Consider the following 27356-nt stretch of genomic DNA (forward strand, 5'->3'; position numbering starts at 1 on the left):
AACGAGCGTGGTTTTGCAATTCCGGCTAAGTGAATATTATCCATTAAATGTGCACTGTATTATAGATTTTATCTTGCAATTTTCATGTACTACGAAATACGTGTAATCTATAACGGTTGAAGAGGCTACGACATATGGTACACAGGAGATTTGACTTGAATAGATTTAATCTTATAGGTTTAATTCGGTTCTCCCGGCGCGTTTGAATAAGACGTCGATTTTCCATTCCTTTCTCTCCGCTTTCACGAAGCCTTTACGACTCTTTGCATATCGAGGCGGCTGAATAGACGCGCAGCTCATATTTGACAATTCGTATGCACGGCTCATCGTATTGGACGTTCGATTAGTCTCTAGCCTGAAGACAATAGTTGATCTTCACCAGCTATCTCGTTCTGCTCCGTAAAATATTTCAAAATTTTATATAACAAAATTTAATGTTTATGGATAATAATTTATTAGGTTAAAGAAAGAGAATGATACACTTCTTCATTAATCGTTATTCATGATTTACCATTTTCCAATTCTTTAAATCTTCTATATTACTATAGAATAATAAATGAATTTCATAAAGGTAGTACAATACTGAAAACAATCTTTAAAGAATATTTGAAACCTTAAAAATGGGTTTTCGGACATTTCTAAATCATGCCTCGCAATTTGAAATTTATTCGAAACATTTAAAAATTGATTCCACTTTTCCAAAACTCACGTTTGCCAAGGGAAGAGGCTTAACGAATCGTTTGAGGTATTTTTGAACGGATTATCGTTTCGTTTTAACCCGATGAGTGGTAACGGATATTTTAATCCGCAACGCAGACAGTCCGCGGCCGACTAATATTTGTAACGCGTAATAGTTCGCTATTAATTAATTCAAGCGAAGCTTCTAATTACCGCGGAACAGCCTGGCCGGTTGGCGTGTGACGGTCTCTGCGTGGAATTTCAATGCCGGTGTGTCGTTAAACGGCCAGATAAAATATTTGCGTTCGATCGATTGCGTTTGAAAATTTCGTCCGCGGACGTGTAAAAGCCCCGGTCCGCGGGTGTACAGTTCGTTTGATTCATCGACAGCAATGGTTGCATTATTAACTGGGTTTCTGGGTTGATGGACTGTTCGCGCGATGCTCGTAATAACTTGAAATTAATTTATTCGACGACTGTCGAGGGATCGGCTATCGGAAACGTCTTGCAACGATATTGAATCATAACCAGCGTGGAAATTAGGACGTCGTAGTTAACGTCGCGGACTCGTGTTCGATCCATTTGTTCGTGACCCCGTGAACTCCGGTTTTTTTCGTTGATGTTCCCAGAAAGGAAATTCGAGCGTTCGGAGCATCGACACCGTGTCGCGTTCCACGCAATTAGATTAACACTTAATGCTCTAAGCGAATCACGCGGTCCGTTAATTCGGATTTGCTGATGTTATCGCGATGCATCGGCCAAGCAAGCGCGTTTGTCTGCCCTCGACGCGTTACACTCGTCGCACGATGTTCGAATTCTGCGTCCGTTTGGATATTTCCAGCGTTCCTTTTCAGTTTCGGTATTTCCGTGGTAAAACGAGGTTTCGTAGAAACCGGCGTGTTCTGGATTATCATCAGAATCCCAGCGCGACGAACGGTCCATGAGATGAAAACAAGTTTTTTTAATAATATTACAATATGTGACTCATCCGGAGCATCAGTTCCAAACGATATTCGTGTATTCGAACAGCTGTATTGGGTAGCACATTGTGGTCTGGATTTAGTAGATGTGGCTACTTCAGTCAATAATAAACCACGACCGGAAATGTGTGTGCGTAGAGGTGTGACTAATCCACTACGATACTCGCATTCCTTCTGCTCATCATCCCTTCAGCTCCACACGGTACCCGAATGCTTCACAGAGGAGAGACTCGAATACATAATTAAAAATAATTCGACTCGAGTCGTGTTTCGGTTTTATTTTCAATGAAAAAGCCTCATCAATTTAACGAAATTATTGTGTCAGTTTCAATATATTATTGTGACGTAACTATAATTTTACGAAAAATATTTAGAATTACATTTTTATACGATTTGCAAATTATTTGCTCGAAAAGTAATTTCATTTTTAGGACCGTATTATGTTAAATATTTTGGTGGTCCAATTTCGAAGTACGTGGACGAAACATCTGGAACAAACTTGAAAGACGTTGGCATTAACGTAGCCCGTAACTATGAATTTGGTAAAATGCTGCTCCGTTATTACGAGTACCGTTTAAAGTAAATTAGACAGCGAGATACTTAAAAAGTGAATTCACTGGGAAATCGGTCGCGTTAATTACACCCGGGTACAAGCTCGACCGGCTTTAATTCGGTCACCCAAGGGCTCGCCTTTATTTATTCAACGTTTTAACCGAATTTGTTCGACTTTTCCCAGACCGAAGCTGAAAACGGGAAATCCGGCTGTTGTATCCTCGAAGCTCTAGCCTCCGATATTAATTTCGTGTCGAGCTTCTCCGTCGTATCTGCCTTCTTAAATGCTACGGGATCCCTTTTTCTTTCCGCCTCATTTGTGCACGAAAGCTACGTTTATTTTCGGGTTCGAGAATAACCATGAACGCCATGAATTTCTTTAACACGTTGCTACAGAGAACAATTTATTTTGTATTTAAAATTACGATCTTTCGGATAACGTAAAACTAAGGGGGTGATTTCTCGTTTGAAAAAATTTTTTCCTCACAATACAATAGTTTCTGCTGTTCTCTAGCCACACCTACACTTCTAAATATAAGTCAAATATAATTAAATAATTTAAAGACGCATTTTCGCCCAGTCGAACGTGCGATATTCTATTGCATAAGTACGCGCAGAAATAAATTAGAAACAGCGAGTTTAGCATTTTGGTTAGCTTTGTTGTGGCTAGCTTCTAGCCTTTTCGAGTTCCCGAAAACGTAAGCTAGGAGTCACTGTATTTGCAAGACGCTTGCGGGCAGCCCTGTTTACGTATTCGCTTTGGTAAGACGGAAAAGCTAGGCTTCTCGAAAGGAAAATATTCCGTGGGACGGGTAGCACATGTCAGGACTCAAAGCGCGGGCATTAGTCACGGGCCAAAGACGGGGGTGAAATTGTTCGCACGTGGCGATCACGCGGCAGAATCCTTTGAAAACGAACGTTTAGGTATCCCCGTACTAGAGCACCAGTCAGTCTTTTGATTTCGCTTTACGCGTTTCTCAATACTCGTCGCTGAAACTTGCCCAAATATCCGGCGAAGTCATCGTGATGTTCATCGCGGTAGGGCAAACTTTTCTGCCACATTTCGTACGGATATCGACGATTTATTTGAACCTCGAGATAACTTCGGATAAGTTCGACTCCCGGGGCCATTCGAGACTCCGGAATACTTAGACCGTATCAGCGTTTAATTAAACAAACTTGTACTATCTGTGGAGCAGCTGGCAAGCAAAAGGTTGACTCTAGAAATCACCCGTTCGAGGGACTTGCGAACTTGGAATTGAATCGTGGCTAAACGATACTATATTATGAGATATTAAACACAGATATTTGTTAAGCGGAGCGTAGGAAAAGTTACAGAAAATAAGAAGATATTCATTTTCATTGAATCTCCAAGTTCGAGAATTTTGTAATTTAGGTGGGACTTTCAAAATCAGTGACTCTAGGAATTCTTATATTCGAAATCACGTTAGACTAATGATATGATATGTATCGTTTATTAACACTAAACCTACCACGATTAGACAAAAGATCGTTTTTTTAAATTTCGGTTAGAATTTCTAACATATAATGTTATTTTAGCGCCATTTAACTTCACGATTTGTTGATAACGATGAATTTTCCCAATATTCACTTCTATTCTTATTGTTTGTTTTTTCAGAAAAATATGTAATCTAAACGATTTATATTTTTTTGTAGAAAACCTGACAGAATTTGGTATTAAATTCTGGCTAAGTTGCGATGTAAATAGAAAGATGAAAGGAAAGAACCTTCAGTTTCCACTGTCTTAGAATAGTCTAACAACGCGTATTAAAAATACTAAAACTTTAGACGCGTGCAGTTCCGAAACTACTAGTGTTTTCTTCATGATTGATCCACTGTTAGAAGCGGCAAGGCCTGCCCTTTAAAATGGCTTTTGGTTTATGTCGATCCGACTTTTCGTTTTCGAGGTATCGCAATTTACGTAAAGGGGTAATTTTTTTAATTTGAGTATCTCTGTCTCTGTCTGACGCGTCGCGTTGGACCTCTTTCTCGCACGTGAGTCGAGACAGTCGCGTGACGCGGAAGTCGTAGTATTTCCAAGAATTTACTACGCACTATTGGGTCATTCAACTCGCGCCATGAACGTAAACAAACACTTCGGATCCTCGTAACTCCGAAACTAGCCACCGCATCGACTTGAAACTAAAATCGCTATATCTCCGGAACTAATTACGCTATCGGCTTGTTTGAACGCTCGTTTTAAAGGGCATTTCATCCTCTATCCAACGAATATATCATCTATTATAATTAATGCCATCTTCTATGTTTATTTTGACATTTACTTTGACGCTATATACTCAATGAAGTTTCAGCAATTCCCATTGATCGTACGACTGATGTGCGATAAAGTTGGATCATAAATTGTTTATTTAATTGAAAATTCATTTAAATTTGTATACAGGGTGTTTGCATATTTACTATGTCATTTTTTCGTAAATAATTGTTTTCTCGGGAATTAACTAGGGTATCGACTTGAAAGAAAATTCGTTTTAAAGGGTGTTTTATCTTCTATCCGATGAAAATCACAAAATTTTTTAACGTAAAAGAAAAGAATATCTTAGGAATAAATATCAAAACACAACTTTCTATACATATAGTGAAAAAATTAGAAGTACGTTGCCTCGTAACGGATATACACGAAGTGTCATAAGGTTTAGTGTTAAGACTTTTTTGCTTGCTTCGATGAGAACATCCTGCATAGTACACATAATTCATCTTCAAAGTTAAAGTGCTCATGAAACGAAGTCGAGTGTTAAGACAAAAGCTTATATCTCCGTTAGTTTATCAAGTTTCCAGGAAAATATTCTTACCGACTTGTTCTGCGCAAGAAAAATTCTATCGATTTCGTCGCTTATTATTTAACAACCCCTCAGTGTGCGTGTACGATTGCGAGCGTTAAAAAAACGGCACATTACAAATACGATTACCGCGTTCGCTATCGAGATCCGTTAATTCGGATCGTCGGGGGTCGCGTCCAAAGCAGATTACCCGATTTTTCCAGTCGTATCATTAAAATCCTCTGAAATAAAAAAAGAGCGCGTCGTGAAAGCCGCGGGCGTTCGGTCGACTATGCCGCGCATGAATCGAACCATCCGACAGCGGGCTCGCGGCAGAGCGAATTTTATGACGGGTTTTCCATTAATCATCTCATCATTTCGTTCCTAGCCGGGTCTTATTCAAAGTCCGCCTGATTCGAAACGCGGGATCGATTCGTTCCCGTTGAATGCAACAGTGCCGGCCGGGCCCGCCATTGTGTTGAATTAAACGTTCGCCGAGTGTGCGATGAAAGGTCTATATATCTGGCACCGGTGGATCATGTTACACTTGGAGAGCAACCTGAATCTCTGACGGCGAATTTCGACGCGACTTCTAGTTATTACTGCCGTTTCGCGGTTAATTGCGAATGAATTTCGCGATTCAAAAGGACGGATTAATTTATACGCGCTAACGATGAGACCAATTAAAGGGGTTCTCCACCCTGGAACTTCAAGACAATGACGTGAATTTTTTACACGCACGCTGTCGATATTACGTTTTTCAGACTCTGCACATTTATTTGTACGCGCTCCAAGAAAACTTATATTATTTTCCATAATCAGTTCGTCGAAAGAATCTTGATTTCTAACCCATTGCACAAGGGATATCCAAAATACATAAGCGAAGAATGTAAAAAAAAGGTATGTTTACTTGGATATTTACTATCTATTTCATAAGAAAGTGTGTTCGAGTGGTCGAAGAAAAGTCTCTGAGTACAAAGGGTTAAAAATATAAAGCTCTGCGTTGTGTACTGGAAAAATGTAAAGAAAAATAGGCGGGAAACCTCCTTCTACATTTCGTAATTTGCGCGTGACATTTTATCAGCGTTATCGGTTGAATCGAAACGCCTAAGAGCGCATCGATGCGAATCGATGGTAAATTAATACGTCGGGTTTTATCAGGGTGGTTCGTCGAGATAGGGGCGACGCGGAAATGAGATACTTTAATTTAGCGAACGGTGTTCGTATTTATTGCGTTGCCGCGTAATTTGATTTGGATCGGACAGCAGCAAGTTTCGCTCGCAAATTAGGAGCGTTAATGGAACTAAGCAGTCCTAGCTGGAAACAGGAACGGCGAATAGACTACTTTCGCGCTAGTTCGGGAACAATACCCGACAAATCCCTTTCGCGGCCTCCTCTCTGCCTTTGGCTAAAACAATGCACGATTCTTCCCTGAAATCACCCACCCGAGACACGGTATAAACAATGGTTCCACTATTGCACAGGCGTGTGCTTCCAGGAAATCAATGTGGTATAGTTCAGATATTCTTCTTACGTACCAGTTCATTGTCCCGTGCGAGGTAAAGAAGAAGCAGCGTGTAGAAAACTTTTTTTTATTCAACTAGCAATCCTTCGTTAAAGCAATTGTAGATAGAAACGGTTAAGCGTTGTTAAGAATAGCTGAAAAAACGATAAAGTAGTACGCAGGTAAACAGACGCGTGACACCTATTGTCTTGAAATAAATGCATTTACTATATTTACTGTATATATAAATATGGACCGCGCTGTTAGGGATGTTCTAGAAGAAAAGTGTGAGTCGTTCTCGAAGTGATAAAGTAATTTGTAATAATCTGTTAGTCATCTAATATAAAACCCTAATATAAAATTAACAAGCGTGAAAATTAGAAGAGATTTTCATAATTAGGCATGACGTGCCACTGGAAATAATTCGTGAATATAGATACACAAAAAAGGAATTGTTAACCTATTGCTTTTTTTAAAAGCTATTGGCAATTGTACGTGGGCACTCGATTCGAAAAAGATTCCAATTCGACCAATTTTGGTACTACAGTTTTTCCGTTCCACGATCGGAATTGTTGCAAGGGTAGTTACGAGAATCCCAAACGACGAATCAACTGGTAAAACGGATAAAGCTAGTTCGATATTTTAAAAAGGGTTGGTTTCAATTGTTCGACCGTCGGTTTTCAATTCAATTTTTCGCACATCGTCTTGTAAACTTTGGGATGGTGATTTTCAAAAATGAAAAAATACGTTTCCCTTCACACAATATTCGGAAAGCAAATCAATGGAAGGTGGGCACACAGGAAATAGGAACCATTCGTACCTTGTTCTGCAACTCTTTCCAGAGCACAAAGTTGGTACGAAAAGGCGGTCGTTACCGATGGACTCGACCAAATAGGTTTGTGATTTGGTCCACCGTTTGGTTCACCAACGAAACAGAAACTCGTCTATTACATTCTTTCGCCTACCGGTTCATCGTATCGGGACAACGTGAACGATGCAACGCAGTATATTGGCTCGTAACGTGCACGAGCCAATAACGTCCCGTCAAGACGATTAAACTACCAACGAGGGCTATAGTTCGCCGCAGAGATCCCAGGCGATGGGTCGACTCGTTTAATTACTAAATGCAGTCGTCGTCTGTGATCCGAATACGAGCGGCTTTGTGCTCTGTGTATCCGTTTTCAGGGGAGGATTTGCTCGGGAGCACGCGGATTAATCGAGCAGAGGGGAACGGTGCAGGCGTTATCAGTGCGTCCTGCAGATAATGCGTGTTGGGATGCGGCCGCAGATAGATATAAAGATAGATAGAGACGAACGGACAAGGGGAGGAACGCCAGACGAAGAGGGAATCACGCGTGTCTGTCCATTCGACCCTATCGTGCGAAATAGCCGAGCGTGTTTGCTCCTCGTAAACCACCCAGACACGCGTGCCTTTCGAACCCCACCTCTACTTGGGTGTTCACCTAACTGCATACCTGTGTTGTCGCACCAGATGCCGTACAGTAATGATTCTTAACATGAACGTCGCTCCGGCGTTCGTCTGTTCATCTTTCGTACAGCGGGGCTGAAATTCGACACCACCCAGATATTCATATACAGCCATATCGCTGTGCCTCGGGGTAGCTTTTATCTTTCGCCGACAGCCATAGTCGACAACCGAAAACAAGGACAGCGAACGCGAGCGAATGAGAAAAAAGTCGTCGCCGGCACCCCAGCTCGTATCGGGTTTCATGTCGTCTTTCACGCTTCATTCGCTCCAAGGGGGATCCCCCCCAGTTGGGAGGGTTAGCAATGTTCAATTTACGAATCATGTTTGGGGCTCGTGTTAAGAATCATTACTGTATATCGTGTATGTTTTTTTGGACCGTCTTTAACGCATCGCTGGCTCCAAGGGGGATAGAGAAATGCTCAACTTGCGAACCACGCCTGTATTTGGGTTCATTTTAAGACTCATTACTGTATTCGCGTTCTCAAGAACAACAGCATTGTTTCTTGGGTTTTAGACAAACTAGAACATCATTTGTTTACGGCGGACGTAGCTGGACGATTGGGATTTAGAATACATGGAACTCAAAATTGGCTCCAGGGCTGTTTCCGCGGACCACGAACACGCGTGCGTGATCGGTTTTTGAAAAGCGTCACGTTGTACAGGACCGTTGATGCATGAATTATAGTCGACTTTTTGGTTTTCACTCCCAACCGACCGGATGGAGTTAAAATGCCCCACAGCCGGGGTTTTATCCTCGCTCCTGATGCAGTTTACAGGTTCGTAATGTGTTGACACGTGCACCACGGCGCGGGATATATGCCTGTGTCTCGTATAATACTTTCGTACCGTGTTAGCCATGTTTCATTCAACCTTTGTTACGTACTAAAACCTACCTACGCTTGACACATAACTCTGTGAGATAAAAATGTGGTCGAATTTCTCAGTTAGGACTTTGTTTGTTGCGTTATACACAATCTGTACACTCGGGAAATATGTTATTACCGAGGGAAAAATATGTTATGAAGTGAAATTACATAGAATTCTGTGAACCGACCCTGACATAAACCGTGAAGTTTAACTTACGTTTCACTCAGCAGTATTGCAATGCAAATTTAATGGAACGTACTGTCGCGTTACGGGTCACGGGGTTAAGACATAAGAAATTCAGTGTAGTAAATCTAACGCGCTAAAAGGGTAACGAGATTAAATTTCTGGGACGTTCAACCCCGCGAAAACGAAACGTTTCAGAGGCACTCGGTTCGAAAAGTAATTTCGAGATGCGTCTAATCGACGAGAGACGGCCGTTAATATGATTAACACGTTCCGTTTCGATTTCATCGGACGCATATAGCGCGCACAATCTCGGGGCAACACTGATACCCTTGTATTCCCCGAGGTACGTCGACGGGGGAATGGTAACTTCACGCTGTTTTGACGCGGTATAATAATTTCTCTGGAGGCCGTGTTCCGCCTAATTCACACACGAACGCAGCCACGTAGACGGGCGAAGAACGCGACGAAAAGCGCGCGTCCCATCGATCCCCAGCTGATGCCTGGAATCGGCCAGAACCGGGAGTATTGATATTCCAAATCCATATTTCATTACGCCGCGGAAATTATCTCGTCGCCGGCGGGATATCGAGTCCGGAGAACGATTCCGAAAAGTTTTATGAGATCAAGATCCTTTGTAAACTTCGATTCCTCAACCGTTTCGTTCGTATCGATTGTCCAGTGTTTTCCGAACATAGCCATTCCCCGCTTTCAAGACATTATCTTTATCCCGGTTTAAGCAACTGAATCGTATGCCCCCATCATTGTTTATCAGAGTTTCCCAAAGCGACGTCTCTTGATCTGAAATTATTATACAGGGAGTTCGGCCAGCCCTGGGAAAAAAATTTTAATGGTAGATTCTAGAGGCCAATATAAGACGAAAATCAAGAATATAAATTTCTTAATTGAGGTTTCGTTAAAAAGTTAGTAAAAAATTAAATTGAAAAATTTCGAATCGTTCTAAAAAAATTATTTTTTGCTGCGAGGGTCAAATATAATCATTTTTAGTGAATACACATACCTCCAAAATCATAACCATTTTCGAGAAAAAAATTCCTTATCGAAAATATAATTTCAGGCCAGAAATATCACTCCAAAATTTCTTGCGTATCTTTAAAACGTCATAACTTCTGAACGGACTGAAGGATTTTAATGTTTCAAACGGCAAACAACGTGTATTTTGGTGCAGAATATGTAGGCATTCTAACAATATTGAAAAAGTTGTTCCTTGACCCCGTAATGTTAGAAAAACCCCATAAAAATGGTCCAATTTTCAAACAGTCATAACTCCTGTAATAGTGAATATATTTCTATGAAACTTTTTTCTGAAGTAGAGCTCATGGACACCTACAAGAACGTATTAGACAACTTTTCTGTAGGGCGTTAAACAAATTTATTAAGAATGAAAAACGAACTATTTAGAAAAATCGACAGGGTAGGTGCCTCAATTTTTCGGCGAAAAAAATTTTTTTCAAATCGTTCTGGAAAAATTATTTTTAGTTGCGGGGATCTATTATAATTATTTTGGGGCAATAGACATACTCCCGAAATTCTACGCATTTTTTAGAAAAAAATTCGAATAGATGCCTACATTTGACGACAAAATTAAAAAATTTCAAATCATTCTGGAAAAATTATTTTTAGTTGCGGGTGCCTATTACAATCATGTTTGGTGAATAGAGTTACCTCAGAAATCCTACGCATTTTCGAGAAAAAAATTCGAATAGATGCCTAAATTTGACGACAAAATTAAAAAATTTCAAATCGTTCTGGAAAAATTATTTTTAGTTGCGGGGATCTATTACAATAATTTTTGGTGAATAGACATACCCCGGAAATCCTACGCATTTTTGAGAAAAAAATTCCTTACCGAAAATATAATGTCTGACCATACATTGGCATGTTTCACTGAAATTTCATGCGTATGTTTAAAAAATCGTAACTTCTCGGCGGATTGAAGGATTTTAACGTTTCAAAATTCAAACAGTGACAAAATGCATTGGATGTATGTCTACTGGCGGAACTCTAACGTTAATAACATTTTAACGAACTTTTTTGACTCAATCAACAAATTAGTATTCTCGATTTTTGTCTTATTTTGGCCTCTAGAATCTCCCATTAAAATTTTCCCCAGAGTTGGCTGAACACCCTGTATATAATCTAAATATTCCTAATTCATTTAAAGCCACTATTCCGTATAATAATATTCTTATGCGAACTATATATTTTGATTTGAATTACGATTAAGTTAAATTTATTAAATATATTTTTCTCAGAATGTCTCCAAACATAACTATTAATATTATATAGGCTTGTAATCGGTGACAATGCGTGTTTTTCTTTCGAAATCTTGTGAACTGTCGTCAAACAGTTGTCGCTGAAAAAGAAACTGTAAAAACAGACTAGACTCGAGAGAAAAATCGACTCTTTAAAAGTGCCTGGCTAGAATACCCCAGCCTTAGTCTCGGGCCTCGTGCTTTTGCGAGTCTATTTACGAGTCGAAAATTTACTGGTAAAAGAGAGATCCGAATGGGAGAGGGAAAGAGAAGAGACTGGAGCTGGAAGGTAGGCTCGAGGTTATCTTGATTGGGATATGGTAATGTGGGTGGGTAGTTAAGGGGCAATTTCTATGGATGCTCGAATGCGTACTGGGTTCCACGTGCGTCGAAGTAAGCGATAGAGGCGAGCAGAGTGGAAAAGGAAATAAGAGAGGCGAGGGGGAAAAAAGAAAACGAACGCGGCGCGCACCGAGAGGAAGAAAGAGTCGACGGGGTGGATCGAAGAGGGAAGAAACACGAACTAGGCGGGGGCCCCGGCATGCTAATATCGGATTTTCCTCGTGTGTTCGGTCCATCTGCTCGGGAAACGTTTATTCGGCCCTTTATTTCCGTTATGCGGACAGATTCCGATGGATGGGGGCGTGACCAACGGGGGAGAGGGCGGTTATATAAAAAAAAACAGTCGAAAGCACCGCGAACAATTCCGTTCTGGAGTGGACCAATAGGGGGGAAAACGACATGAAAAGTTGTACGAACTTGCCGACAGGCTATCAAGACATCGAGAGGTTCTGCGAGCTCCTAGGGACTCGTTCGCGACTCCATACTTGTTTTTATCAAACTTGCGAACCGTAATATCCTATCGTCCCGACGTTGTTTTTCTTCGCGGAACGCAGCGTCTGCTGTTCCCACCATTATTGTCCGTCAACGCCTTGACCGACAAAATATTAAGTCGTCCCATAAGTTCGTGACAATAAGTTCATGAACATAAGTTCCGTACTAGAACTTTAAGTAATATTTCAAATCTATCACGAAATTTTAAGAAAATAAAACCTCTCCACGTTTGATAACTTCCTCCCATTTATTCGTCAAAGCCATTATATCGTCGCTATAAAACTTCTTTGATGTTTTGTTAAAAGGTTGTGCTTTAGCATGTGGAAATTTTCAAATTGTTTACTTACTAAAAAGCTTTGCAATTGACAAAATAAGCGATAATCGAACGAGGCAATATTTGTAGAATAAAGTATGCATGACAGAATTCACATTATTCTTTTTGAAAGTCATTTCCAAATGAAGTAATTTTAAATACAAAACACAACATTACGACGATGTAAATCTGACTGGGGATATCGTTGTAGTGGTTCTTTTCTCTTATCTTCAGCTATTAAATGTTTTAGTTTTTTGGCTCTGTAAATGAAAGTTTATTAACCTACTTAAGAAAGTTTAGTTTTATCACATTGACTTTTTGACGCGTAAAATAAATTTTCATCGATCAATATATTTCGTCCAATCAAGATATCAGAATCGATCAGGATTCTCAGAAAGTTTTGTTGGTTTTTCTGTACTGTACGGTTCAAAGTTCAATATTAAATGCGTTCAAATACACATTTATAATTGGGTTAATTTATTACTCTTTCAGTTCATGGCTGTTTATAGCTTTGGAAATAATTGGGCTTTCGCGCGTTCGTTTCCGCGCGGCGCAATATTTTTAATCAGTCGCGTGGAAGTTATTCGGGTCGAAAAGTTAAAATTCGTATTATAGGTTAATGTCGTTAAACACGTCTGAATTATTCGGCAGATAATTTAATTACCAAGCTTGATCTGATCATTACGTACGAGTATCGGAGGTCTGCCTTATTTGGTAACGTAAATTACCGTTACCAGCGTTCCAGCAGCTTCAATTACGTTTGGCAGCTTTTGTTGCCGAGGTATTGGTAACGTAACACGGCCAAATGAATGGTAACGAAGGTACTTTGTGTGCACAGTTGCCGAGTTACTCGCCAAAGGGACGGGGAACGTATAAATTCGACGGCGGTTCTCGTATTCCCATTAATATTCCAGTTTTTTTCCCAGCAAAGGCGCCGGAGAATGATTACAGGGAGGCGATGGCCTCCTCGGTTCGTCTCGTATGTGGGCCAGTGGAATGGCGCCCTGTTGCTTTTAGTTGATGAACCGTTCCTATTTCCAACAGTTGGCTTCTGCCTGAAGTCGCTCGCGTCGTGCTGCATTTCACTTTGCAATACACCGAGAGTTTGCGATTTCAGCGATCCCTTGGCGAAACACGACCAAGTAGAAATCACACGTATATTAATGGGGCACGCTAAACTAACTCGTTCGCACCTAATAACAAAGGAAAGTGCTCCAAATTGTCCAAACTGCAACTCGAATCTCAGTCTGAAGCATTACATTCGAATGCAATGATTTTCATCATAAAGCCAAAATAAAATAAAATTGTACGCTCGGAAATGTTTCAATTATTTTCTGCGATCTTTGTAAATTCAACTGTTGGTTTATTCGGAACAATTTCGAGGAAAAATTGCAGATAAATTGAAACGTTTATTTTCGAGGCTTCATCGGGAACGAAGGAGGTTTCTTCTTTTTCTCGCGCAAATTATTTAAAAGTCCGCGCAGAGTCCGGAGAAATCTTTCCTGTGTTAGACCGGAAGAAATAAATAAAGCCACGGTTAGCCCGCCGTAAATCGTGCGCTTAACATAAACAAAATAGGCCGGCACGCTGCTTAAGTGAGTCGTTAAGGTGTTCAGCTGCGCGCGAGCATTATTCAAGCGCGGGCAAGACCAGTGGAGCGTTCACGAGTTCGTCTGTTTTCTCTGTTTCGGGCAAGTTTCGCGACATAAAACGCCCATCCCATTCCGGGGCGAAGTTAGCGCCGTTATCGTAAGTAATGTCTTCCATTATCAGTGGCAGGGCTGCATCCCCGCTTGCTCGAACGGGGCTCATCGAAAGTATTGTATAAGAACTGACGGTTCGAGCGCGTGTTGCGAAACTTTCAAAGGTTGCGCGATATTGCGCGCAAACTAGTCTATGTAGGTATTCTACTTAACGAGGTCCCACCGAGCAGGTTTTGCGCGTTAAAACGCGGCGGAGCCGGTACAGGGCGTTTCATAACGCGCGACAGCTTACAGGGGATACAAAAATAATGAAAAAGTTACCAAGACTTTATCTTCTTTTCGCTCAAAATACCCGGTGAAAGTAAATAATAAAACCGTGGGTTTCTTTTTTCACTGTAGGTGCAAGAAAAGCGTAAGATGAAGGAACTGTATACAAAATGCATTTTAAATTTAAACGAATTAAAAAGTCGAACACAGCTGAACCGGTATAATATATTGAAAAAAGATGGACTTTTTAACATTTAGTTGTATATATCATCCGAATTTAATTTTGAGTTATTAATTAATGAAATAGGGGCTTTGTAGAGGGTTGTCTCTAAATATAATATAGCATAATATGCATTCTGCAGTTTTTTGAGAATTAAAATTTCCCATAAATGGTATTGTCTTAAATAAAATTTCTAAATGTTACAAGGTAAAATGGGTCACACGTTTGCGCAAACTTTTAAAGTTCGCGAAGTTGATACCACGTATTGTGGAACGCCTTGTACAGAATCGTACCGGAAGTACTTTGAATTAAAAGCTCAAGTTGCGTCCCTGTCGACGACATTTTAATTACCGGCCGCGGCCTCCAGGTGAAACAGGGATTTTAGTTAATGAAACCTTAAGCAAACCCGACAACGTCAAGAAACGTTCAAGCGGCCTTTTGATTCCGGTCCTTCCATGTCGTTCGAACGCCCCCTTCCCTCCCACCCCTCGATGCGAACGAGGCTTTCGGAATTCGTAGATTCTCCCGGGCTGGGCAAACGCGTTAATTGGGCATCGAGGGTATAACGTCTTTGATGTTACTTGTGCTGTTTGATTCTCCGTCCCTTACAACCTTCCAAGGTGTTTAACGTCGTTAGACCCCGAATCTGAATACTTTCAATTTTACTTCTTCGAGAAACGGCGCATTTCTTGAATTTCCTGCGTTGGCACGACGGGAGAAATTTCTCGTGTTTGCAGTCGTATTTTGTTTTCGTACGTCTCGATTTCTTACAACTGTAACACTCAGCACATTTAGCACAAGCAACAAATAGAAAGCACTTTGATGTTTCTCTTATCCTGTGTAAATAATATTTGATGGGTCATTGGGTTTAGTGTTATTAACTAAAATTAGACAGTTCCTATATGAGTGACGGTTGAGATTTATTTATTTCCTTAGAAACAGTTACACAGCATGTTGAATTTAAAATAGGATTTAGCCCATTGAATTTTATTAAGATGAGAGTGCAAAGATGCAAAGTTTGATTTAATTATTTCATTAGTTTTCATTATTTCGAAGGTTTTAATTTTGTTTTGCGAAATGGGGGCACAATGATATCTACCAAGCGTGTAGCTTATTAGATTTAGTCTATTAAATTGTATCAAGACGACGTTACGAAGAGGCAACGCTCGATTAGGATGACGTTTTTAATCAAACCTCAAATCGAATAGCTAATCAAGTTAGATTGGAACCGATGGTCTGACGGTCTGATAGAATCGATTCTTGGTCGTCTGATGGCGATTTGAAGGATTTAGGGGAGATCCGGAGCAACGACTTACTGGTACGCGTGTAGCGATAATGGTTGATGTGGATTGATCGAACTGGCCAGTGATTTACCGTTAATGGTTCTCTAGCATGTATTGGAATTTGAAGTTTATGTCTTGATGGATGGCGGTCTGTTAAATTCATTGATCGGTTACTAGTTTAATAAGTTTATCCTAAACCAGGTTTTGTTGTGAAATTGCGTTGAACCTCGTTAGAGGCGGAGAAGCTGTTAGCGTTAAACGCTTTACGATCGTTACACGTCGACTACATCGGCGGGCCGCAAGTGTCACTGGAAGTATTCGCGAGAATGCTGGCGCATTTTTCTTTCAGACCAATCGGGACGTTTTCAGCGTGAAATACCGCGCCGAAGCTTTTATCGCTGTAGCGTCGTAAACGACGGACGAAGTGAGCGTTTAAGTCGTTTCGTCGCGACGCGTCGAAGAGTGCATCTTTGTCAGTGTTGTTCGAACCGGGAGGCTTGGTTTTCAGCGAATTTCAGTACTTACCTCTGCTATTTTGTTCTTTGTCCCCGCGCATTAATCCCGAAATTTACCATAATTATTGCTCCGATTTACCGTTGCGCCGTTCGCGCGACTAAATTTAACGCTAAACCCGAAGCGGAGGGCGTCGGTCAGCACGAAACGACCGCTTTTAAGCGGTTCTAAACAATAAATCTTAAAACCCTTTTTGCCGTGAACTGTAATCCTACAGTTAGCTTCACATATGTTAGCCGCTTACACGGACATCCCTGCAGAGCTTAAAGCCTGTTTGTGCTTTACCGGTACAAGCAGGGAAAGTTGTTCCTCTCGTATACAAAATTCCACGCTATTTGCCGCACTAAACTCCCTCTCAAATATTACCGTTCGCGTTTTGTGGCTACTTTTACACAGCATCGTTTCCACGAGAACTGAAACATAAATTTGAAAGTACATATTGTGCTCATTCGAAAATAAAAATCCTTATTAGAGTACTCTCTCAAGTGTATAGTCAATGCTCGATGTATCACAAATATTTTCTCTTCTTTTATTTTGTTTTCGAATCTTTTATCGTTATAATATATTTCGACAGAGTCTTATTTTTTAAGCGAATTTTCGTATCAATCTTTCCTTTAACAGTCGGAATATCGAAGCGATCAGGTGGCGAAACATTCCGATACTCGACAACGTTTGTCTTCCAAAGCGCAGCTGTGAACTGAAAGAACCATAGCAATTCCCCGTTTCGTTCGACTGATTACGGACGGGTTCGTTGAATGGAAGGTTAGCAGGAATGAAAGGATGCAAAATAATGCTCCCGCGGATAGCGGCTGTTGTCAAAGAAATCAGTCGGATTCTATTCTCCGTTGTCTGTCGACGTCGAATGAAATTTCTTACGGGAAACAATGGGCGCGGATAAATGGAAAGGGCAGCGAGAGGTAGGTTAATTAACTGGAGAAGACCTATTAGACTAATTTATCGGCGCAGTGCCCGGGCACGGACGTAGAAAGCAGGACGGGGCTGTTTACCGTGCCGAGTCTGAAACGAAGCAATCCGCAATAGCCATGACGGTAAATCCGCGAACAATGGCTCAACTCGGCGGAAGAGGGCGAAAAGAGTCGGGGATAGGTGTTGGAGGCGGTTGGCGCCCGGATATCCGGGCTACATATATAAAAATCAATGTTGGATCTCGCCTACGGAACTCGTTATTGCACCGCTAGCCTTACCTGGAGTATCATCATCGGATTCAAAGCTCGGAGGGGTAGACGGCGCGACCGGGGGAGGTTTCTTGTATTCTCTAGAATTGGGGTAGAATGAAAGGGAGTTACGGCGCTCGCTGGGTACAAAAGCAGCCGGAAAGATGAGAAACGACATTTGGCGTTGCCGTGATTGTCGGGTCACGTCATGAAGGAGGAGACGGTGGAAAAAAATGTTCGACGCGACGAAACGCCTCGCGTCCACGCATCTACGTGTCTCGCCTTTTAATTGTCTTATTCTTCTCGAGGTTACTCGACTCCATTTTACAACGTAGAATGATTCCTTCTACCCTGCGCAGCAATATTTATTTTATGATAGAAAAACAGATACAAAATAAAAGTAAAGGTTCACGAATATTTTTAAAGTTATAATGCTCTTCTAAAAAGAGCGTCTCTTTGCTTTATTTTTGCGCACTTCGGAGGTTGATCGGTTCACTAACAGCAATGTTGAGAATAAGCATTGCATGCATGTATTTTTAATGAAAATTTGTGTCCATGGGTGCAGTCCTCTCCCTTGCAAAAGTCAATACTACCTGAAGAGGACACGTCTCGTTTTTTTTTCCGAGCTTCAAGCTCAGTTAGCAGAAAACCGTCAAGCTAAGAACAGCTTTTGTAAAACTACATTAATTAAATAGATACTTAGGTCGAAACACTGTCGTATTTATTTAGCAACTAAATATTCAACAAGTAAAAATGTATAGCAAATGCCGTATAAAGAACAGAGATATTTCTTTCCGGTTCTTGGCCAGCCAAAATGTCTTCTTTGCAACCACTGAGAATATCCAGCAGTTTAAGTGCATGACCTTAGTATACTAAATATTACAGCAGCTTAAATGCAGCCTCCCCGTTCACCTTTACCCGATTTTACGCGGCATTTAAATATCAAATTCAGACCTAACCCAGGCACTTTGCGCACTTCGAGCCACGATTTAGCATCGGTCGATCTTCCAGTAGTTTCGCGTTGTTCTTACCTGGCTTCATACAATTTCATAGCTAGATTTATCGTATGTATGCACTTCCGTCGCGACTCGAGATTCAAACTGGAACGTTCGTCCGCGATTTTTTTTTGCCAGCCAGGGTGTTCGAGTCTTCGTCTATGGAGACGGCAGTTCAAAATGACGTCGTCAGTAAACGTCCCCTGCGCTGGTAGGCGGATCGAGCGAAGTAGCTTAGATCAGAGCACCGGAACTAGACTTTTCCTCCCGGAACGTTGTCAGAGATAAATCGCGCCAGATGCACTGCCCCCGTTCTTTATCGTCTCCTCTTTGCCACGTGAGCTTCGTCCATACAGACGCGTTAAGGTGCCGTTTGCCGCGGATCTGCGAAGCCATTTGCTCCTCCTGCACCCCGTTGGAGCTGTAAGGAGTAGACGTTTTTTTCTCGCCCTAAAAGTAAGCATTTTCAGGGAATTTATTCCAAGCGAACGGTGCTCATTCGACGTTTTTATTTATTTATTTGTACTGTAGAAATTAAAGTTTCTCGAAGAAATGTACAATGCAATGGATATAAATGTTTATTCAATCTCTTATAGAAAACCACGGTAAATTTTAAAAAATCCAGTGGAGTATACTTTTTACAATTTTTATCAAAAATTACGAATTGGTCATTTTGACCATTTCGATAGTTCTAGTGTTGGAAAATTATTACATAAAATATTTACACAAAATGTTCATGGTATTGTTAGTTGAAAAAATACATAAAACATAATATTAACGATTCTTGTCTTCGAAAATATAATAGCAACTCAATTTTAAATTCAATTACATTTAAATTGAGTTTCGTAAAAATATGTCTAAAGAAACGAATGACCGAGAAAATTATTGTGAAAATTCAAGTACTCAAACTATGGTCTGTAGAGTCCAGTTAAATTGTTTAAAATGAAATTATGAACCTATTAAAAAATAGGTTGCATAATTTATTATGTAATCTTAATTGCAAAATTAGTTGGACATAGGTTGTCGACGGTAAAAAGTTAACCACGCGGGGGTGGAAGGTGATCGCGCGGCGACGCTTGGTGTTACGTGAGATGGACGTACTCCGGTTTTCATAGCCCACACCGAAGCCAAGTAACTTTACGAGTTCGAGGATTCGATTTTTCGATCTCTTCGGGGGTTGTTACGCATGTGATATGAGCTGCACGGGATTATTTTACCGCAGGCCGCAAGGGGATCGTAGGAACCGCCGTTGTAAAATCACCCCCCGCATTCTTGTCTTACACGTTCGCCGTGTACACGTGGCTTGTACTCGTACACCGTTGTCATTGAAGCTTCTACCGTACACGGAAAGCTCAGTCGTTGTGTACGGTCCCGTGATGTTGAGACGTCCGCCGACCCTCTCCGCTTTCTCGCGTAATCTGGAACTCGTGCGATTCGCGTTTCAATCCCTTCCCTTTGGAATATTATTGCGGAACTTGGGGAATTCCAGCTCTCTGACGATCCTCGGTAAGTGTTCAACGATGGAGATTAAGCTTATTCCATAACAGACTGTTCCCAAGTTTTATCTGCTCCCTGCAAACGCTTAGGGTATCCAAAAATATTGTTTGCTTCAACCCTTTGCGTCTCGAGACGATTTTAAAGACGTAACTTTCCTATAAATATGAAGCTCTGTGGTTTCCCTTCGAATGGTAATTTATAAAACACTCTTTAAGATGCAAACCTTGCAATCTTTTTCACAGACTCTCAAGTATCTATCTACGGTTCCACAAGACTTAATAGAAAATATTCAGTAATTAAAATAAAAATTACAGGATTCACCGAGGAGACTGTGTCTCACAATGTCTTCGAAGTGTAAGAAATATCGCAAATATCAGAATTTATCACCGTCTGGTCCCACAAAAATTCGAATCCTTCGGCGAGGCAAAGAAGCGCGTTCGAGAGACAGGAAGGATAGGCATTCATAAATAAAGCACGACAGTTATACGCGCGTCTTGTCCCCGTCTCGTCTTGTGGATTTCGTGAAATATGCATTTTAGGCTTTTGTACGGCTCTGCGCCAGCTGCTTTTACGCTGTGGAGATACTTCTCTTTATACACGGACCTGGTCTAATGGCGGGTTCTCGCTGTACATCGCTGCTCGCAGGAAAGAGAGCGAGAGTGAGCACGGGGGCGGGGAAAAGCGGCGTCGTAAAAAGTCGAATAAATTTGTTCATCCGGCACATACTTTTACTGCCTTCGAAGATTCAGGTTGTTTCTCCAACAGCATGCAGTTCCGCCGGATTTCATTCTCGAGCTACGCCATTTTCTCTTTCTTTATCTCGAATGCTACGGACGCGCGTGCATGCTGGCTTTACGAATCGTTTCGTTTCGACCGATAACGTTTTCGTTTTCCTTTTCTTTTCCTCTACCGTTATGCCGATGGCCGGGTACATTTTTCCATATTACGTTAATAAATTTTTATATTCTTTAACTCTTTGCGCTCGAGAGGCGACTCTCGATCGCTACTGGGTTTTATGCAGGGGCATAAAGAGGCGACAATCTTTGTTTACGTTAGATTTCCTTGAACCTCGAAGCGTCGACAGCAATATCGGTTCATGAATAACTTTCTAAGCTCTTTACGTACTCTTCTACGAAGTGATAATAACACGCTCTCAAATATGCGATAGGATTTTGTTGGCTCACGATAGAACTTATTACTGTTTTTAAAGTCTTGAAGTTCTATAAAAATATAATATTCTGGGAAAATTTTTAATGGGAGATTCTAGATGCCAAAATAAGACGATAATCAAGAATATCAATTTGTTGATTGACGCTTCGTTAAAAAGTGATTAAAAACTTAAATTAAAAAATTTCAAATCATTCACGGAAAAATTATTTCCGGTTGCGGGGGTCAATCACAATCATTTTTGGTGAATAGACATACCCCCGAAATCCTATGCACTTTCGAGAAAAAAATTCGAGTAGGTGCCTTAATTTTTCGGCGAACAAAATTTTTTTCAAATTGTTCTGAAGAAATTATTTTTAGTTGCGGGGGTCAATTACAATTGTTTTTGGTCAATAGACATACCCCCAAAATTCTACGCACTTTCGAGAAAAAAATTCGAGTAGATGCATAAATTTGAGGACAAAATTAAAAAATTTCAAATCGTTCTGGAAAAATTATTTTTAGTTGCGGGTGTCTATTACAATAATTTTTGGTGAATAGACATACCCCGGAAATCCTACGCAGTTTCGAGAAAAAAATTCCTTACCGAAAATATAATGTCTGACCATACATTGACATGTTTCACTGAAATTTCTTGCGTATCTTTAAAACATCATAACTTCTGAACGGATTGAAGGATTTTAATGTTTCAAACGGCAAACAACGTGTATTTTGGTGCAGAATATGTAGGCATTCTAACAATATTGAAAAAATTGTTCCTTGACCCCGTAAAGTTAGAAAAACCCCATAAAAATGGTCCAATTTTCAAACGACCATAACTCCTGCAATAGTGAATATATTTAAATGAAACTTTTTTCTGAAGTAGACCTTATGGGCACCTACAAGAAAGTATTGGACAACTTTTCCGTACAGCGTCAAACAAATTTATTAAAAATGAAAAACATATTTCTAAGAAAAATCGACAGGTAGGTGCCTAAATTTTTCGATGAAAAAAATTTTGTTCAAATCGTTCCGAAAAAATTATTTTTGTTTTGGGGATTAATTACAATCATTTTTGGTGAATACACATACCCAAAAAATCCTTCGTATTTTCGAGAAAAAAATTCGTTACCGTTAATATACTGTGTGGCCGGAAATGTTTCTATAACTTTTTAACGAAGCCTCATCCAACAAATTAGTATCCTTGATTTTCGTTTTATTTTGGCCTCTAGAATCTCCCATTAAAATTTTTTCTAGGGGAGGCCGAACACCCTGTATATACAAAGGATTTAGTGATAGGGATAATGAAAGCAGAAATAAACGAAAATGGTGTGTTACTAGGAATCTGAAGAATTACTATTAAAAATAAAACTCATAGTTTTGTAGGTATATTAAAATTTATTTATTTGAAAATGATAATTGCTTGATATTATGATTCTTGGTGAAACGTTGAAAGACCATTCTGAATTTCCACTCTTTGGAGGATTGTATGTTGATTTACATTTTCAGAATAAAAATGTGGGGAGAAACTTTTGTGTATGAGGGTGGTATTCTAGGGCTTCGAGCGTACAGGGTGCATTGTAACGCGTAGGACCTATTTAGGCAGCGTGTGAAAGACACAAAAATATTAAAGGAAGTTTATGTAAACGAATTTCCTATTTTATCTTGTTCTCAAGTTGTAACTAATTTTATACTTTGATACAGCTTTTTAACCTTTATAGACAGTAGAAATAGCTATTCACGATCTGAATGCAAGTTTGTAGCGTCTTGTAGAGTTTGTTACTCTTTTAAATATTCCACGTATTCGAACGTTGGATATAAGTGGTGAATAAATAAACACTTCGAAGCGATTCAAAAAATAAAAATCCAGCGGATTTACACCTGGGGGCACGAGCAGGCTGGGCGATGGATCTTGCACGATCTATCCATACGTTAGAAAATCGTTCGATCAAGAACTGCCTGCTATTCGGCTAAAATGTAACGAAGCACCGTCATGCATAAACCATATGAGACGTGCAGCATCTAATGGAACTTCTTCCAATAACTCATACAATTGATTACCGAAGAAATTTACATAAAATTATTAATCTTGCGTCGAGGGAATTGCGCCATCGCCAATTATTTCTGTTCATACATGTACATAGACAGGGATGGATCTACGATGAAGCTAACGAAGCTCCAATTTCGAGCCTTTGCGTTAAAGGGTTCTTCAAGAGATTCTTAATTCTCAATTTTTAAATTTAACTATTTTTTTTATTATTTTCATTATGCAAATATTGCTCAAATTATCGCTTAATTACATTTGATATTTGCAAATTTATTCGTTTGTTGGATCGAATAACCACCCTTTCTTTTTTGTATTTTTAATATATTGCTCCGTTCAATTTCCTACGGTCGAGCTTCTAAATTTTTGAACATTTTAACCATTCCATAATTTTTTGAACAAAGTTGCTCGTGTCGATTTCAACTATTCTAAAAGAAATTTAAACCTATTTTACCGCGTAATCAATTAAGTCACTCATCGAAACGAGAATTTATAGGAGATATATTTACATAGTAACAACATTTTAGAACAATCTAGAATATTTTGAGGGCAATTAGAAAATTATGTGGCATCCATTATCGGTATAATAAAAAAGATACAATGGCGTCATCCTTTAGACTCGCAATGGAACATCCATTCTTGAGCATGTGGGTTTCAATGTGTGAAGCGTATGTACGCACTATATCGCTTCCTGGTTGGAATCATTGAGAACGTACGAGAGGGATTAAGAGTTGTTGCGAGAACTCTCACGTTGGTCATATCGAACGATAGGAGTACAATTAATGGACTCGCGCAGCTGATGAATAAGTCAACTGTCGGATCTCGATGTTTTAAGTGTTGGCAGTGACGGCTAATCGATTTCTCTCACACAAAGCTGGACGATCGGTCTTCGCGGTTCGTTTGATGTTCGTGGTTAAACGAGTTAATGGCTTTGGGACTCAACGATCCATTTTTTCGTCCGTTCGACGTTCATTTAAACTGTACGTATCTGCCGTACGCGACTAGGGGACGGCAACTCGTGCATGTGACAGGGATTTGTAAGAGAAATGCTTGTGACCGTTTTAGCCTCGTCGAATAGAGTCGAAGAAACTTCAAACTGTTCCCCAACGGGAGAGTTTTCTGACCGTGCAAATTCGACCAGCCATTTCTTTTACATAACCGCTGTAAAAAATTTAGCGTACGTACAGTATTCAGTGGAACGCTATGCATTTAAACAATGAAGACAATATATTTTATTTTCTTCACAATTTCTACGCCTCTCGTTTGGCCGTTGAAAAAATAAATGCTTCGATCCGAAAAGCAAAATTTTAATAAGTGTTGGAGATCGTTCAAAGTCAAAATTTCATTCTTATTTATGGCGTTTGGAATATTATTTTAAACTATGTTGTTTGAAAGTTTTTTTGAGTACATTAGTTTCCTCGTTCATGCGTAAGAAACTCTTCGTCAAGTTAAAATTGTTTGTTCTCCGTCACTGACCCTGTTTTCCTTTTTTGTTTCAGGTAAGTCACGAAAATGTGGAAGTTGAATAGCTAATTGTCGCAGAAATTTCTCGTCACAGGTATTTATCGTAATTACTCTTTTTTTAACGAAGAAATACTACGTACTTCAGATGGGAACGAATAACAAATTTGATATCTCTTTTGATTTTCTACAAACTCTCGTCTCTGCATTAGTTTTCCAATTATCCTTCTGATTAGATAATTTTACATTTGCTTCCTAATCAAACTTCTGTACTTTTGTGGTGGTCTGAAACCTTCTGAAATCAAAGTTACATGTAGTGTTACTCTCAGCGTTCTCTTTCTATCGTATTTGCATAGCCCAAACAAGCATGGACGACAGTTGTATTGAAGCTTTCGTACGCTGTGTTCTTATCGCGTTATCTTCTTCAGATAATTACCGTTTCCCTCTCCCGCAGGCAATTGTGCATACCGTCGCAAGTTGCTCGTATAGTTTCTCAAACTTGATTGTTCGAACAGTCTTAGTCGAAAGTAACGACTGTGCATGTTTGCATTGATAATATTGTCCGTGCGTTCTCCGCCGGATATACGCGCGTTGGAGATCTGGAATCGTTGGAGAGAAGAGAGGAACGTACGGGAGTACGACGGAGCGGCCGTCAAGCAAACAGGTATGCTTCAGAATCAATATTTGCTCGATACACAACGGCACTCTGCTCTGAATGCATCCCCCGGTCGCACAATCGTGCACAAACACACGTTTGCTCTTACTTTCTGTCCGCCTCTCGCCACTCTTACGCGACACGACAGCAGCAGCAGTCGTCTCGTCCCGACTAGCAGGTCCGAACATCGAATTTCTGTTGAGAAAGTTGGATTTTCGGTCGCGTTCGATCATCCTGTACGATGCACCGTACGATGAAACCCGTTTCCTTCGTGTTTCTCGTTGCGTTCAGCTTTATTCGTGTTGCTCCATCCGCGACAGAACTCTCCTTGGATTCTCTCTTCTTGCAATTGGGTCCCTCCGAGTCGTTCCTCGTCAAGTCGGCCATGATTAATTTGGTTTTTCCCGGGGCTTATCTTTCACGTTCTCTCGACTGCCATGTTGTTCACGTCCAACCTTAATAAATTTCTTCCTTGGGCCGGGAGGATCGAGAGACCCGGCGATATTAAGCATGAGACGAGGAGAATATCGTTAAGCCGGTGTTCGAATAAATTGCGTTCACACCCTGGACCCGCCTCGGCGTTCCCTGCTCTTTTCGCTGTGTCCGGTTCGCCGACGGGATGAAAGTCGTTAAAAGTTCTTTTGGAGTTTAAATTGGCCTCGAATTGACAATAGCATTTCCGCGAGGTGTTCCTCTCTCCCTAAGCAGGCACTTTTAGCAGCCGTGTTAATGGGATCTGTGAACAAAGGGTTGCGTTGACTTTCCTGGTTAAACGTTTGTAAACTGATCGATCGCGTCAATAGCGGTCTTCAAACTAGGTTGTAAATACAGTATCGAGCAAAAGTGCAATGCATACTGCTGTATTTTAACCTATCCTCCAGCAACGCGTTACACATCTGCAGGGAAAATACCCTGTTCAAAACATTTATGAATACATTGTAGAGATGGGTAAAAAATGACATCGAAAATTAAATAGTAAGAGAGAAAGCGAGATTTAGCGCGATTTAGAGTAATTTTATACATTTCATTTTTGTTTTCTTATACGCAGAATTTTGAGTTTCGATGTGTTTCGAGATTTCAAGCGTGTCCCATCCCTGTTAGATATTTCTAACCGTGGAATGTATGCTTAGGAATATCTTTTTTGATAGGTTTTATCACCCTACAGAGTCGTTGCCGATAATTTCGAAACAGTCCGTCCATTATCAATTACCTTCCGTCCGAGTTTATCAAACTCGTCGGGCTAGCTGTTGTCCCCCGAAATCGATGATTTTCCCTATTTTTCTAAGTAAATGCCCCGATGCGGGCTCCACCGTTTGCTCGTCCAGGCAAATTAACGCGTTGCAGATCAGTTTAATTGCACACCTGGAGTTTGCAGAGCACACGCTATATGCGGCGTGTACACGCGTGGTCGGAAATTGCTGTTGGCGGTTGGGAATGCCTAAATGTCGATAATCACTTGAACGACAATATTCCAAACTCTGTGCCGTTGCGTATTATTTGCTCGTATGTACTAAACGCTCCCTTCCCCTGGGCACGCTACAAAGCATTAATATTCGAACACGTGCACACAGTAACGTTGCCGTTTATGAGCATTATTAGATTGAGAGCCTCCCGGCTACCAGTACTGCGAGGTTTCCTTATCTGGCACTCTTCCGGGCAGATTAGGCAAGTTAATATACAGGGTGGTCCACCTAACTTATCGCCCTAAAAAGTTTTCTGTCCCTCTGACCCTAACGCAGATACTCCACGATGAAATAAATTGATCGGAGGGGGCAGGGATGGGAGAAACACATATATTCGAACGACAAATACGGTAAAACTTTCGCTACTCGTAGTTTTAAATATAATTTTAATCTTTCGAACGAGGATAGATAATTAACACGTTCTTGGACAGTACAAATTTTAACGAGCAAAGATGGACGT

At 40.5% G+C, this 27356-nt stretch overlaps 1 protein-coding gene across 1 annotated transcript in view; it reads left to right on the forward strand.

The window, feature by feature from the left end:
- LOC122400373 (dystrophin-like) overlaps nt 1-27356 on the forward strand; it is a 702582-nt gene that overhangs the window by 61849 nt on the left and 613377 nt on the right. Inside the window, exon 38 of the mRNA XM_043401810.1 lies at nt 17558-17567. Within this exon, the coding sequence (XP_043257745.1) occupies nt 17558-17567 (10 nt within the window). The remainder of the gene's footprint in view (nt 1-17557; nt 17568-27356) is intronic.

This window comes from Colletes gigas, unplaced genomic scaffold, assembly GCF_013123115.1.
Source record: "Colletes gigas isolate AHSC1104 unplaced genomic scaffold, ASM1312311v1 Colletes_gigas_Sc00017, whole genome shotgun sequence".
NCBI lineage: Eukaryota > Metazoa > Arthropoda > Insecta > Hymenoptera > Colletidae > Colletes > Colletes gigas.